Raw genomic sequence first — 14,497 nt, 5'->3', positions numbered from 1 at the left:
AACAAGTACAAGCGTATCCACCGTCTGGAGCTTATCCCCTTGGAAATTGTGATATGGTACTCCTGCAGACGCAGAATGATGGTGAGACACCAATGTCTTATTAGCATCATTGTACTAACCCGGTCCTCTAGATCAAGTCGTAGTTGCACAAGTTCGAATGGTATTTGGCTTATCAACGAGGGGTTCTGCGCTGCCTCCCGAACTTTCTGAGCCACTTCTTTACATGCAACTCTTTGAGGTGATCTCGCGTCCGCAGGATGATCATGTGGTCATGATGTACCGTGTCAAGCAATGGTTCGATACCGGTCCTGATGGTACACAGCGAGGCTTAGAATGATTGTACCGCTTGTTGATGTCACTCATGCAATCGAGTTGATTCCTGAATATGGTCAAAGAGTCAATCACGATGTTACTGCTGCAACATCCTTGGAACTTTATGATACCTTCTACCTCAACAGTTTTTCAGACAAGGAATGGTATCACGCATTGCACACAGAGTTTTATTAGTTCGTTTCATCCAACAGTGTACCAGTAGTAGTAGGAATTATATTAGTGTGATGTTATCAGTTCACTATCTAGGCAACAATAAGATATGCAGACGCAATAACACGAACTTTGTAGATCTCTGTGACTCTCCCTCACCATAAGCCATCTCCAACCAATCGGATGCTTCAGGGTGCAGGTCGTAAGTCACCAAACTTCTTTGACAGCTTAAGCGACTTAAGCGAGAACTTGGGTACTTTTCAGATGCATGAACCATGTCCACACAATGCGATCACCGGTGAATGTGACCCCATGCCTCACATTCAGTCCAGAGCAAGCAACCATGGCACCAGAGTTGTATTGCAACTGTATACCGAGGTTGGATAAGGTCATGAGCCCGCCGTAATAATGGCTGACACTGGTCATTACGTCGAACCCCTCCGGAGCAGATCATGGATCTCTGTGAAGAGGGCATTGCCGGTTACAAATGACAGCTGCGCAGTTGAACACCAAGGCCCAAAGTTGCAAACGAGTATATATATCATCGAGGCCATTGTCCATAGCCCATTGAGCGAGTTTTATCTGGGTTGTAACTGAGGCCCAATATAACTCTGGATGCATCACCCGGAGCGCCGCTGAGGCCAAGAGCGCCAAGCGCTGCATGGATGTTATCACCATAGGACCTTCTTCCCCTTTGAGCGTACCTGACACCTCAGGAGTGAACGCACCGGTGGGTGGAAAACCATATGGCTGGAACAGCTGAGTGAGCAGACATGACAGTGGAAAAAGCAGGCCTGACCTCTCAGCCTTGCTAGAACCAGAAGGAGCCATGTTGATCCCTGTGGTGGGAAGCATTTGCCTGGTTGACCACTAGTGGTTGTTACATTCTGACCTTTGTACAATGTCCTGTGCCTGGGAGAGATGCATTTTGTATTGGGCATCGCTGACCATGAAGCCCAAGCCGTCAGTCAATGCCACTTCATCGGTTGGATTGGTGGGATATAAATGCTCGGCCTTGAAATTGCCATCCATGACCAAAGATCTGGAATACAGCCATGCAGGGTCGGATTCATTTCTGTCTGACATATTGAGGTTTACACCAGGCTGAGGACATGCAGGACAGAAGAGTGCAAGCTCCCCTGCCTTTGGCTTTCGCTTCTCATGGCCAAACCCATGCCACTTGAGCTGCTTCACTTGTCTCCACTGCCTGCCGACCCTCATCAAATCTCTGTACCAGTCCTTTCGGCCATTGTTAGCAATGCAATGCAGGAAATCCACATCACTCACTGGAACCAGATGAGGGAACACGCTTGATGTGATTCTTCTTAATTTACTGTAGTAGTTCATTGCTGATGTCCCACATTCATGGTTGTCCAGCAGGAAGTTGTCCAACACCGCAAATGTGAATGCTATCTTCGGCGAAGTGAAAGATGCAGGGAAGAGGCCGGTTTCAAATAGTTGCATGTCAGGGCTCAGTGCACCAGCACACTGACAGAATCTGATCATCATGGAGTGGAGCCCGGATGTATCCACCACCATAGTCATCCGAGGATCATTAACCAATGGTATCCATGGGCCATCTGTCAATCGGTCTCCTTCATCATCTGTGTCACACCACCCATCGGTCAGTCTGGGGCAAGGCTCGCCTGCATGGCCAAGGTGGACTTCAAACCCAATCTTGGTCAAGGAAGTGTCTTCGAAGAATTCCCCAGTCCATTGACTGATCTGATGGAAAGGCATGCGGCTGTGAAACGTCCGACAGCAATGAGTACAGAAGAGTGGTTCACCCATGCAGCCATGACATCTGTAGACTCCATCCTGTGGACAGACAGAGCACATCCTGTTGGAAGGTGGACCCTCTCGCCGAAGGAGCAAGTCCAAGTAGTCCTCAGTCTTGTACTGCCACTCACGCAGATAGTCATTTTGACTCTTGATATTTGGTGTCAGCACATGAGACAAGGCAAGTGAATGGTGAGCTTGCCATGGACTTGCAAAGACGAAAAGGCTTCAAGTTACATTCACCTAGGTCATAGTGTTCATGGTCACCCTCCGCATGAAGTCCTTTGGTAGATCGCTCCTTAATAGGCGATTTTCTGGGGGATGAATGAACTGATGTTGTTTTGTTATAACGTCGAGCTTTGACAAATCGTCCTGTATCTCCTCTAGATGTTTGTTTGTTCTCCCATTGAACCAAAGAGGATAATCTTCGGAGAACTCCAGGCCTTTGGCTTTGACTTGACCATGGACAGAAGTAGTGCTGCAATTGTCAGTATGTTAGACTTTGGGACAGTTTGGTGCTTACATGCAACTGCCAAATGCAATGCCTAGTATGTAATAGTCACTTTGATCTCTCGTAAATCATTGGCATCAATATTCACGGCGCAATTCCAATGGCTGATAGTGATAGTGTATATGATATGTCAAGAGCACTTCAGGTCCTCCAATTTCATGCCACCCACCCACCTATGCATCTACACCACTCAATAAGTCTTGTAACGATAGGGCTCACACTATTTGGCACAATCTAGCCCTTATGTTCACTTATGACATGGGTATGTCACTTATGTGAATCATTACTCACACGAGCTTCCTTCCATTTTTTGTTCCATCAACCACATCAACGCTCTCCTACACTTACATTTCCAGGTTCTTTACTCCAAGCCACCTACTGTGATATGGCTCGGACAACGATAAATACTGGCAATCAGCCTCGATTGAACAACCGAGAGATCACCACTCTGTAATCCCACATTGAGGACTGGGAGAAGGCCAGAGGGACTGAGCGACAACAGATCTTCAAAGCGGCCGCCAGAGAGGCCAGACTGTTGGCTTCAAAGATGGACCAAGAGCTCTTGAAGCAAAGAAAAGAGGTCAGTGTTTCAGCTTTCATGTTGGCTCAGGCTGCATTACAGTCACCATGAACAGAAATACAGGCAGTGGCTCCACAATCACAATAAACACAAGGCCAATGCCAAAGCGCCAATGAAGCTCCGAAAGAAATGGACAGCACACCAGGTCATTGAAGAGCAGCGGAAGGCTGACATTCTTCAGCAAATACATGAAGAAATTGAGGAGGAGACTGGGCAGAAGCCTGGGCAGACAGAAGTCCTCAGGAGGTATCAACCAACGATGATGGCAATCATGAAAGGGCTGGATCACAATGAGTTGGAGGAAGCCCAGGCGAAGGCCGACGAGTGGACAAATCAAGCACCTGACCCTGTAGTCCAGGCCAAGACGGCTAGAAAAAATGATCAAGCACTTCGCCAAAGAGATATTTACTCAGGCCAGTATGAGACTCTTTGTATTAGCATCCTGGAAAGATGAGAAGGGCGGCGCCCTGCTTACATCTGGGCAAGTTGATATGGTCGGTCAGTTGGGTCGGTCATTGTGCTTACATGGTTTGGCAGGTTCAACTTCAATGAACACCCCAGGAGAGGATCCAGCTTCATGAAATGCAAGGACTGGCAGGTCATCTTACTGGCATGGGAAGATTTCATCGGTGATGAATTCAGTAAGTCTCAAGACCATCTGAGAGGTGCTTTATTTAATTTATGTTACCTCCACAAAGACCAGGATCAAGACCAGGACAGCACGCTGCTGGGAGGCACTCACCGGGTCCCCAAGCCTCATTATGAGTTCAACCTGGACCGCATGAATTTGCCGATATTGCCCGATATTTGAGGGTGTCTCGCTTGAAGTCAAAAAGGCAATGATTTGGTCATTCCTCACCATTCATTACAGTAAGCCCGATGATAGAAAACCTGTGCCATCATCTGACACCCACCACCATAGGAATATGCTGCGGAAAACGGAAGGTCCCAGTGCCATGGAGTGACATAATGAAGGGGCAGTCTCAATTCATCTCCAGCACATACCTGCCAGATGATATCAAGATCACAGACCCATCCAAAATGCAACGGGATGAAGCCAATGCCTTGTTGGAATGTTGGTTGGACTGACAGGACAACCAGGTTGGACTAACATTGAAGTTCAAAGCGTGGATTGACGACAAGGGCAAGATGCATTCTCCCATCGGTGAAGACTCTGATGACTCTGATGCTGATGCTGATGATGAGGGCTTGTGGCCCAGGCCAACTACAAAGTCATCGGCCACTGCTGCACTATCATCGGCCGGACTTCCAAAAAGGCCGACGAGGTTCATCAAACAAGCTCATGTTAGTTCTGCTGATGAAGAATCTAACAACACTGATGCATATGTGTCTCTGCCAAAAGTAAGGAAAGATGCCCCTGACTGTGTGGGGAAAGGTGCAATTACAGAACACAGTGACCAGGTGGGGCGCAAGTCGGAGTCCGATGACCGACATGACCCAAGAGCTTAATCCTGGCAATGTTGCCAGTGAGGGCATCTGCGCCCCTGAAGGCGGTGACAAGATTACTGCTTCCCAATGGCGCACATTCTGTCTTTGTGGACAGAGCACAGGGAGCAACGTCAGTACAAGGTGTATTCTGGCTGGTCATGCCCATGTGGTGGCAGGGGCATCTGGGTCGGGGCATATACAGATGCAGGAGAGGAAGCAGAAAGGGGAGAGGAAAGCAACGATGCTGAAGCCGGCATATTTGAGGGGTTTTCCTTGGGTGTTGGCATAGGTGTTGTGTTGGGTTACAGATCGTTTCATGTCGAGGGGTTTTGTATGGCGATGGCGGTTATGGATGTGTCGGCAATGAAAGGAGTCAGGGGTTTGTGGCAGGGGTTTGTCATCGGGGGTGGTTCTGGAATAATGAGCTTTGGTGGCGAAGAACTGCTGGTTCTTGTAGTTGCAGTGGTGTGACCCGCAGTTGGGTGATCGTGGTGCAGCGCAAGCACACAATGTCGGAGGTCAGGGGGAATGTAAGCACGATCCTTGTAGAAGAGGACACCATCGGTGAACCTCCAGTCGGAAAGTGCAGATTTCATCGGAGGTGCACACACCCCAGAAAGTGTTAGTTATATGATCATTCACCTCTACAGTACGCATTTCTATGTCTTCTATGTGTCTAACCTTGCCATTTCACTTATAGTATCATTCCTTACACTTTGCTACCTATTTACATGACTTCCTGAATCTCCCTAGGACATCCCTAGTCTTCCTCATCAGAAGACTCATCAAGCTGGCGGACGCCAGACTTGCTTGGCTTCTTCGTTGTTCTTGTCTCCTCGGCACACCTTCAGGTGGAACCAGGAATTGTTTGCTCGATGGCCTTTCTGCTGGCACTTGAAGCAGAGGCCTTTATCGAAGCACTTCTGTTGTTCCTCAGGTGTGAGGGTACAATCCACGTCCATAGCATTAGGGTCACATTGGTGAACCTGTGGTCTAGGGACGTGCCAGTTGCTGGAGGGGCATACCAATCAGTTGTTGGCAGTGACAGTGTACCATTTGTCAATGGTGGTGGGGACAGTCTCCTTCGTGTAGACAGCATTACAAAGCCCAGCCTTCAGTCCTCATTTGAAGAAGTGGATGAGCGTGAGGTCCTGCTTGACGCTCGCAGTGGAGGCAAGGGTCTTGAATGCTGCAATGTAGGGTGTCATGTCTCCAACCTGTGTGAGGCATTAGAGCTTAGTCATAGCCTCAGCTTATCAGTCGATGGCTTGGAAGGAGGCGTTGAACTGGGTCTTAAAGTCTTTGAACGTGCTGAAGTCCACTGGGACCTTGTCAAAGGCCTCCCTGTAGAAGGTGTCTGCCCAGATGCGTATTTCCTGATCCAGGTAGTCGTGGTGTCTGTTTAGTCAATGGGGTGCTGCGCGGATGGTGAGGCATCGAGGGGAAACTTGAATCTTTTGTTATGCACTCAAATAGGTCTGTTATGCGGAGCCCTAAGAGGGGTGTCATCCGCTAACATTCGTGATGTAACTGGAAGGATCTGGTATAGCAAGTGAGACTGACAACATTGAGTCGACAGTGATCACAGACGTGCGTGTCATGTGACTACTAAGACAGATGTCTTTGAAGTCACCAGGCTCAAAGGACAGTCTTGTCCGAACAATGAGTGTCGATCGAGGTAGACTTAAGTGCAAAGAGCACTTAAGAAAAGATACTAGAGACTGAAGCTGAGAGGCTTCAGAGGGAAGTATGTTCCAAGGAAGATTGAGTAGATTCAAGTTAGAGAATCTAGTACAAGGTGACCGACTACTTATACTAAGTGGAAAGGGTTGAGGGCTAGGTTACCGTACTGTAGGTAAGGGTAAAGGGGAAATGGAAAGGGTATAGGTGTGCTGGCAACACAGCCAGATTAGTGGTGGATGGTCGAATGCGGAATGAGACCGAGAAACATTGGAATGACCCACAGGTAAGGATACAACGTGCGTGAAGCACAGTCAGAATGAAACAGAAAAGGAAAGCCACATTGGTGGCATGAGTCAGACCAAGTCAGAGGTGAGGGACCATGTTGATGGTTGAGTCAAGAAAGGGGAACGTGCGTACACATGCATAACAGAGGACAGTACAAGGGATGGAAATGGTCCCAAGGATCCGGTCAATAGATATTCGGTAGAGGAAGACGAGCTGGTAGGTGGTGAGGGCAAGGATGACGGGAAAATGATAGGGGGGCCACATGACCAATGTTACTTGTAACAGATAAAGGTAGGTTTGGTAAAATTCAACTTTGATTAGACCTGATTATGAATCATCAAAAGCTCCAACTATGGCTGAAATGAGGCTAAGGTTGACTGAAAATGAAGTGTCTACCAATGTTAGGACTGGGGCTGTTGCATGGTTGATTGAGGGTATCAACATAGAAATGCTCAGTAAGGTGTTCAATATTTGGGACGTGATTGACTCAATTTGGGTTATTAGAGATGCCCTACGTCCTTCTATAAGACAACTGCCAGAGGATTCAACTGCTTCTCAGAGAACTCTGATGGAAGAAAAAAGGGAGAAGCTCTTGTCTCACATTAATAAGTTCCACGAGACTGTGTTGGTTATGACAAATAGTATGGAATTGTAGGATGGAGAGGGATTGCACCACAATACAACGATTGGTAGCTAACTCTGATACAATGTCATCTTATCAAGCCCTAAAGGCTGGAGGACCTTACAGTGAGCAAAGAAGTCACTGAGGAAAATAGGCATGGTCAGGGTTCTGATAGGTTGGCTTGGTTTTGGAGAATCAACAGTGCAGAGGACAGCCAGACGAGAGTGTGGATGAATGAATGTGAGTTTTAATCTTATCTGATTTTTATCAAGGTACTGAGCTTATGTTCCCCATTCCTAGTTTATCGAGTGAATTGGTTGAAAGCAAAAGCACGATATGATCGTTGGAGCGAAGAGTTGAAGTTAGTACAGCATGAAATGTGTTGAACAGTACAGTGGTTTCAGAACCAGGAGTCAGAGTAGAGAGCAAGGGCAGATGAAAGCATCAAGAATGGGCATAGGGTATATGCTGAAAAGTAGGCTTCCATGTAAGCCGAGTTTGCAGCTGAGGGCATAAAGAGTTTTCAGGGAAAATGAAGCATGAGAAGTTGATATTGAAGATGGCTTCATAATGTAATTACTTCTAAATGTATCAGATGAGGTTAGGTGTCCTCTCCCAAATATTGTAATAGTGGGCCAGCCCATGATGGTTGGTATGCAGCCAGCCCTATATTACAGCCTGTCCGGCCTCGGCCAGCCTGGCTGTGATATGTATCCCACCTGTGGGCCTCTCTGAACATCATCTCTCCGGCTTCTCAGGGCATGTCTACTCCACAGGAATGCCTAGATTATCAGATGAATGACTGCAACTTCATGAAGATGATCTGAATGGGTGAGTCTTTCGATATCCTTGGGTTGATCTGGATCTCATTATGACAGGCATGTCATTGTCTCAGAAGTACAAGGAGGCAAAGTGTGGGGTGGCTGAAAGCTGCAACACATTCAAAGAATTGAACAACTCTGCCAATCCGGTGTAGGACTTGGAGTCCTTGTGGCCTCGTAGAGGTCTATTTTCTGATGCATGTTGAAATGCTAATCATTACCCAAATCATTCCCTATCATATCTGACTAAATACGCACCAAACCCAAAAACATTGACTCAGACAGAAAAATGACTCATAATGACTCAAACTGAGTCATAGTTGAAATGTCCCATGATGGCTTGTTTACTTCTCAAATATTCCCATCTATTAACTTTCTTCCTTGAGTTTCCTGACTAATCCATCTCATCTTACTAATCCATTTCATCTGACTAAGCCATTGATCACACATGAACTGTTGAAATGTTGGAATGTTACCATAAATATGTTTCAGAACATACAGAAAAAATATAAAGATTTGTAAAAAACAAAACAATCATAGGATTGTGAGAGAATGCTGAATAATGTGTTGTGGTATGTTTGGAACTTATCTTTAAACTGGATAAGTGTTAATTGAATTATGATGTAGTATTATGGGTTTGTTATGTCTGAAAATCACTCAAATCAAATCATAATGTGTTCATAGAAAATTCTTAGTAATTTCGTAGAGTAAAGCAGAGAACATCAAAGCTCAAAAGTAGCCATGACCATGCACAAAACAAGTTTGGTGCATGTCAGCGGGTGCATTGTCAGTGATTAGCTTGGTCACTGGACCCCATCGGCAAAGGATTTCTTCATATATAAAGGCCACAAGTGACCTTGTGTTTTCCTTGTGCAGCATGCGCCATTCTGGATAAGATGTTAGCACACAACATGCTTGGATGAGATACTCAAAACTGCCTGCCCAGGGCATCTTCATCATGTCAATATGCACTCGGCGGCACAAGCCACCGGGCATTGGAACCATCAGCAGGATATGAAGCTTGTGCGTCTGCCTTATCTGGCATTCGTGACACATGCACATGTACCATTTGATGTCGTCCATCATGAATGGCCACCAAAACCATAAGATTAGCTGGATGCGGATCATGTATACTCCCTTGTGACCTAAGTCATTGTGCACTTGCTTGAGGATATTATAGCCACTGGCTGATTAACCAATGTGGTGTAATCTTCATCTGATAATTCTGACGGATGCTTGCGTGTTATCAGAAAATGCTTGACAGTGGAGGACAGGTAAGCGACACGGCGGCGTTATGATCAGCACTAGGCGTGCCGCTCGTGTGATATGAGTTCCAGCGGATTCTATTGTGAATGCACAGTTGTTGAGCAAGGTCAACCCAAAGGAATAGGCTCAGTCTAGCCAATCCTCATGGTCACCTTCCTCGGGAACATCGTCCTTGGTGGCCAGTCTCCTTGAGAGACCATCGGCACCTTTATGCTTTGCAATGGGTACATGAACAAGATTAATGGGGAACAAAAGAATACCCATGATCCACTGATTGATGGTCACATTGGGCTGCAAGTCCGGATTATTGATCATACCTTTGATGTACTTTGTGTCGACTTTGACCGTAAGGTTGGTAACACCAAAAATGAAGATGCGCACGGTGCACAATGCACGGAAGAGTCTGTATAACTCTAACTTCACCTGTGAGTAACAGCTTTCAACTTCGCTGAGCATGATAGAGCTGAAGCAGTTTGGATAGTGCTTGCCATCCTCGCCAACTTGAAGCAGAATATAGCCAACCACAATGGCAGACATGTCAACCGATAGAATAACTTCTTGGCCACTGTCATAATCGATCGGGCACAACACCAGTGAGTTAATGACTGCGGCTTTGAGTAGATCCATTGCTCTGTGATGTTTGTCTTCGAATTCGAATGGTACATCTTTGCTGGTGAGGTTAGTAAGCAGCCACGCGATGTGCACAAAATTACGGATGAATATTCAGAGGATACCACAAGTGCCCAAAAACCCATGCACTTATGTCTGGGTCTTCAGCTCTGGCCAACATGGCCATTGACACCTCATACACGCCTGAAGAGATCTTTTCCTTGATGATGTGCATAACTTCACCGACAATAGCTGGCGGGATTGGAATGTTGCATTGATTCCACGGCATGTGCAGGACTGTAGGTATCTTGTATGGTGGGAATTTTTTTTGTTGAGGCGGCAGCACTCGGTGGTGCACCAGGTGAATGCAAGTTCATGCATGTGGACAAGCCATCTTACTAGTTTGAGTTCTTCTGGCCATAACCATTTGGCAGGGTCAAGATCAAGCTTGTCGGCTCTCTCTTGCGTGAAGCGGGTACCTGGAACAAAATCTGGGGGGTGAGTGGGTAATTCTGGCAAGCCAGCAAGTGGGTCTTCAGGCAATTGCCACACAATTCTATACTCGGCTGGCATAGCTGTCAGTACCATGTGGACTTTCTTTGCGACTGCTTTATATACCAGCACGTGCAGATCATGGTCGTAATAATACCATTCATTGAAAGCATTGATGGTCACTTTATTAATGACTGATCTGGTGGATGTTAATGCACATAATGCGCTGATTGGAGCAGAGATGGAGAAAAAACAGATAACAGCGGCAAATGATGCAATGATATGGAAAACGATGCAGTGTTGCTCCTTAGGAGCATTGATGGTTTGCCCTCAGCACACACATATTGTGGCACTTCGGGATTTGAATGGAGATGCGGAATATAATGAGATGAAGAAACATGGTTTGCGGAATATAACAACAGTGGGTAGACGTCTCCCTGCGGCAGCTGCAGATCATTGAGACCTAAGAACCCTTCTCCTTGGCTTTTGCCTTTGTGGAGTGCTCAGTGCAATGCTTGCCATTAAGACAATGATCGCAGTGCTTGACCCACAGCAGGGTCAGGAGGCATAATTCCTTATGGGTGTTTGGGTCTGTGATGACAATATCTTGATCCCCATTGGGGAGATCATCAGTGTGGCATGATGACAGTTTGAAAAATGGACGGCTGAGCAGAACCTCAAACATTGTGCGGTTAGTCACCTGTACTTGGAAGTACATTGGTCCACCACTGAAATCAAGCACAACACAGAGTGGGGCTATATAAAGATGGCTCCAAACTGATATCTTTATGTTGTGGTCTTGCACTGCTATACTTGGTGACAAGTGCGTTCGACCCAGGGGTCTGCGGTCTGGGAATAGTTTTGGGGGTCAGTGGGTGATGTGAGGTCAATAATCCGAGCACGGGAAACAATGTCCGAAGGTATAATTATGATGTCTGATGCAAAAGCGTGGGGTCCCATGTTTTCCGGGTTATTGGGTTCAGGTTCAGTGTATCGGAAACTAATAGTAACCCGATAGTGAGCATCAGGAAAGCGAGCAGTGTGCGCAATAATAATGATGACAGATATGGATGGTGAAGGAACAATGATATTCGCAATGTCAACTAAGAACTACGAAATATTGGATTTGACCCCTAAGCGTCGAAGATGATTCTCCTCTACTTGGATGATGATGATGCTATGGAGTCCAATATTTATGTAGATACGTAGAAATATGGAACCCTATAGGCGAAAGTAGTAGCGCAATATTTCAGGTCCGATGTTCTATGTAATAAGACATGATGTACTGCAGACTATGGGAATACATGTAATAACACGGTCGACAATGTTAGGGATGTGAAAACAAGTAACTATGCACCTAGTGGGGCTAGCGCAATGAGACTGGACATAGGTAGGACAAGTGTGCATGATATCCAATTGGCCAATGCAAAACCTGATGCAAAACCTGATGTCCAATGTCCGATGTTTTTGGGTTTGGTGTGTATTGAGTCGGATATGATAGGGAATGATTTGGGTAATGATTAGCATTCAACATGCATTGGAAAATAGACTTCTACAAGGCCACAAGGACTCCAAGTCCTACAGCGGGACATTTTTGATAACACCAAGTGTAGCATTGTAGGAAGTATTTATCGATTCCATGTTGAGCTTGTGATCCGAGCACAAGCCAACGCCTAATGACTGCCGTATTGCCCACAGCATAACAATGACCTTGGCGTCTTGGTCAAGGACACAGGTTAATACTCATCTGCCATATGTTACTGTGTGAATACAACATAGAGGCACAAAATGATCTGCAACCACTTTGCCATCATCGTGTCGCATGTGAACACCATCATATGTGCCAAGCCATTCTTCCATCACTGGATGTCTCGATAATTTGTTAATGGAGACAGCGCTGACGGTTACCCGTTTGGTAGCCATCATATCGTGGAACTGCTTCCTGATTTCGGGCAATATGGTGAATAGTTCTTGGACGGGAATATTGAGGCTTGTGTTGAGTAAGTGTTCGATGATGCGCTTGTCTGCTTCCTTGTATTCTAACGCATGCAAATATCTATACTGACTGGTTGATGTTGTGGCAGCAACGGGCGAGTTGGCAGTGGGTTTTGACAGTTCTGACGGTGATGTGACGGTGAGTTGGTGGCATCAAACCAAGCAAAAGAAACAGAAGCTGATGGGATGAGCAAGGTCTAGCTACTGACAGGCACTAGGTATATGTACCTAGGTGCCTCGAGGTCCAGACAGGACCCCTGGCACCTCCAAAAGACCCTCAAAACCTCCGAAAGCCCCTAGCTGCCAACCCCTACTGACACAACGGATGATGATTTCGGCTGTTCTTTGCTAGATGACGTGGTTGGTAATGGTGCGGTGGTAGCTTTAGGAGTCTCAGCCGCCTTGCCTTTGCCTTTGCCTGACATAGCTTGGACTTCTGAAGAGACAATCTCCTCAGCCACGGCTATTAGTCTGGACACTGGTCCCAGATGTGCACAAGTTTCCCTGCCGACTTTGACGCCATCAAAGCAAATGGTCTTACTCTTGGCATCGTCTTTGGCGCTTCTGCGCTTCAGATCCTGCTGAGTGATTGCTAGTGCAAGCACTTGTGCTGTGCATGCTACATCTAAATCATCCTCATCCTCATTGGATTCAGGGTCAGCAACAGTATGAATAAATGCGGACAAGTCAATGTCTACCACAACTTCCATGCTGGGTGACATGTGGTAAAACATACTAGTGCTAACGCTAGCACCTGGCAATGCCTCGTTGGCTTGTTGACTGCCGTGATATCAGTCAAGATGGTCCTTTAGTGTACTGTCGCTCTGCTGGCTGGGGATCCAATTGCTGTTGGGGAGTATGAGCTTATTGATTGTGACATCAAACTTACATTTGCTGGCTGCAATGTATTGGTCGTGTTCGGGGCACCAACCCATGAAATGGTCAGAGCTGCCACTGGGGCCATAGTTGCTGTTACACTTGGCAAAATATTCCTGTTTTACCGCCACATTGGGTGTGGCTTGTTGCTGAACCAGCGCTGGCGATGGAATAGTTGACGCATATGGCGATGTGATGACTGATGTATTTGATCGTAATGTGCTGGTAACACTGATGCCAGGCAACAAAAATGTCGCGGCCATAACCACGTCATTGAATGGGTACAAATCTTGTGAGTGGTGATCTGGAAATTTGATCATTAGCTGGATGAGCATCTGCGCCTGGACATCACTTGGGAAGCCATCTATAAAATTATGGTCATGCTCCACTTTACCTATGTGATCTTTCTCAATAAGTGCTTGCACAACTTTGAGGAACACATGCTGGTAATTGCCCAGTTCTTTAACTGAGCACATTGGTATATTCTTTTGGTTGCGCACAATGGCAACTAGATCATCAATGGCATACCATCAGTCACCCTTGCAACCGGGGTACATAGTCTTTACCTCTTTTATATAAGTGGTGTAATCACTGCTTTTTGCCTCAGGCATTTCTGCCCATAGTTCACATTCACTTGTTGACAAGTAGCAAATTATGCCTTTGATGCGGTCGGCATTTAAAAGGCACGCCTCATTGGCAAGGACTTCATAGTCATCGATGAATGCTAGGAGGTTTTCAGTCATGCCATCAAACTTCTGTGTGCCTTTTGTGCTGCGGTTTGGCATTCTGAAGGTGGGGACGGTTGACATAGTGACTTGCAGTGTAGTGGGTGGAGATTGGGATACTGGTTGTTGGACAAGGGGGCGATGGGCCATGCGAGAAAAATAGCGACAGCTGGTGGATGGAGTTTGGTGTGAGTGGTACGGTGGTTGGATAATGCAGGACGGCTGAAGAAGAGGCAGCGGCCGTTTCAGCTGTCAGGATGCTTGGGAACTCTCAATCTAAATCGCTAAGAGAGGTTATCACGCTCAAATTATCAATGGTAT

General features: G+C 46.5%; 3 protein-coding genes across 3 annotated transcripts; all 3 read left to right on the top strand.

The window, feature by feature from the left end:
- Positions 1-3,320: 3,320 nt before the first annotated feature.
- On the top strand, positions 3,321-6,208 carry F5147DRAFT_782115 (uncharacterized protein; the record flags this gene model as incomplete). The annotated part of the gene is made up of 8 exons (XM_041442730.1): positions 3,321-3,353; positions 3,409-3,770; positions 3,891-3,994; positions 4,276-4,428; positions 4,480-4,775; positions 4,817-4,932; positions 4,979-5,267; positions 5,567-6,208. 8 exons carry the CDS (start codon positions 3,321-3,323, stop codon positions 6,206-6,208), a joined length of 1,995 nt encoding a protein of 664 aa, XP_041284633.1.
- Positions 6,209-7,107: 899 nt separating this feature from the next.
- Positions 7,108-7,425, top strand: F5147DRAFT_589107 (uncharacterized protein; the record flags this gene model as incomplete). The annotated part of the gene is made up of 1 exon (XM_041432133.1): positions 7,108-7,425. A coding segment is annotated over one exon (318 nt), but the record flags the coding sequence as incomplete, so codon positions are not given.
- Positions 7,426-7,529: 104 nt separating this feature from the next.
- Positions 7,530-7,778, top strand: F5147DRAFT_589108 (uncharacterized protein; the record flags this gene model as incomplete). The annotated part of the gene is made up of 2 exons (XM_041432134.1): positions 7,530-7,632; positions 7,693-7,778. Coding segments are annotated over 2 exons (189 nt in total), but the record flags the coding sequence as incomplete, so codon positions are not given.
- Positions 7,779-14,497: the final 6,719 nt, after the last annotated feature.

This window comes from Suillus discolor (genome assembly GCF_016758755.1).
Source record: "Suillus discolor strain FC423 chromosome Unknown F5147scaffold_180, whole genome shotgun sequence".
Classification (NCBI taxonomy): Eukaryota; Fungi; Basidiomycota; class Agaricomycetes; order Boletales; family Suillaceae; genus Suillus; species Suillus discolor.
Note: the sequence above shows the minus strand (reverse complement) of the source record. Positions and strands in the feature narration are given on the sequence as shown.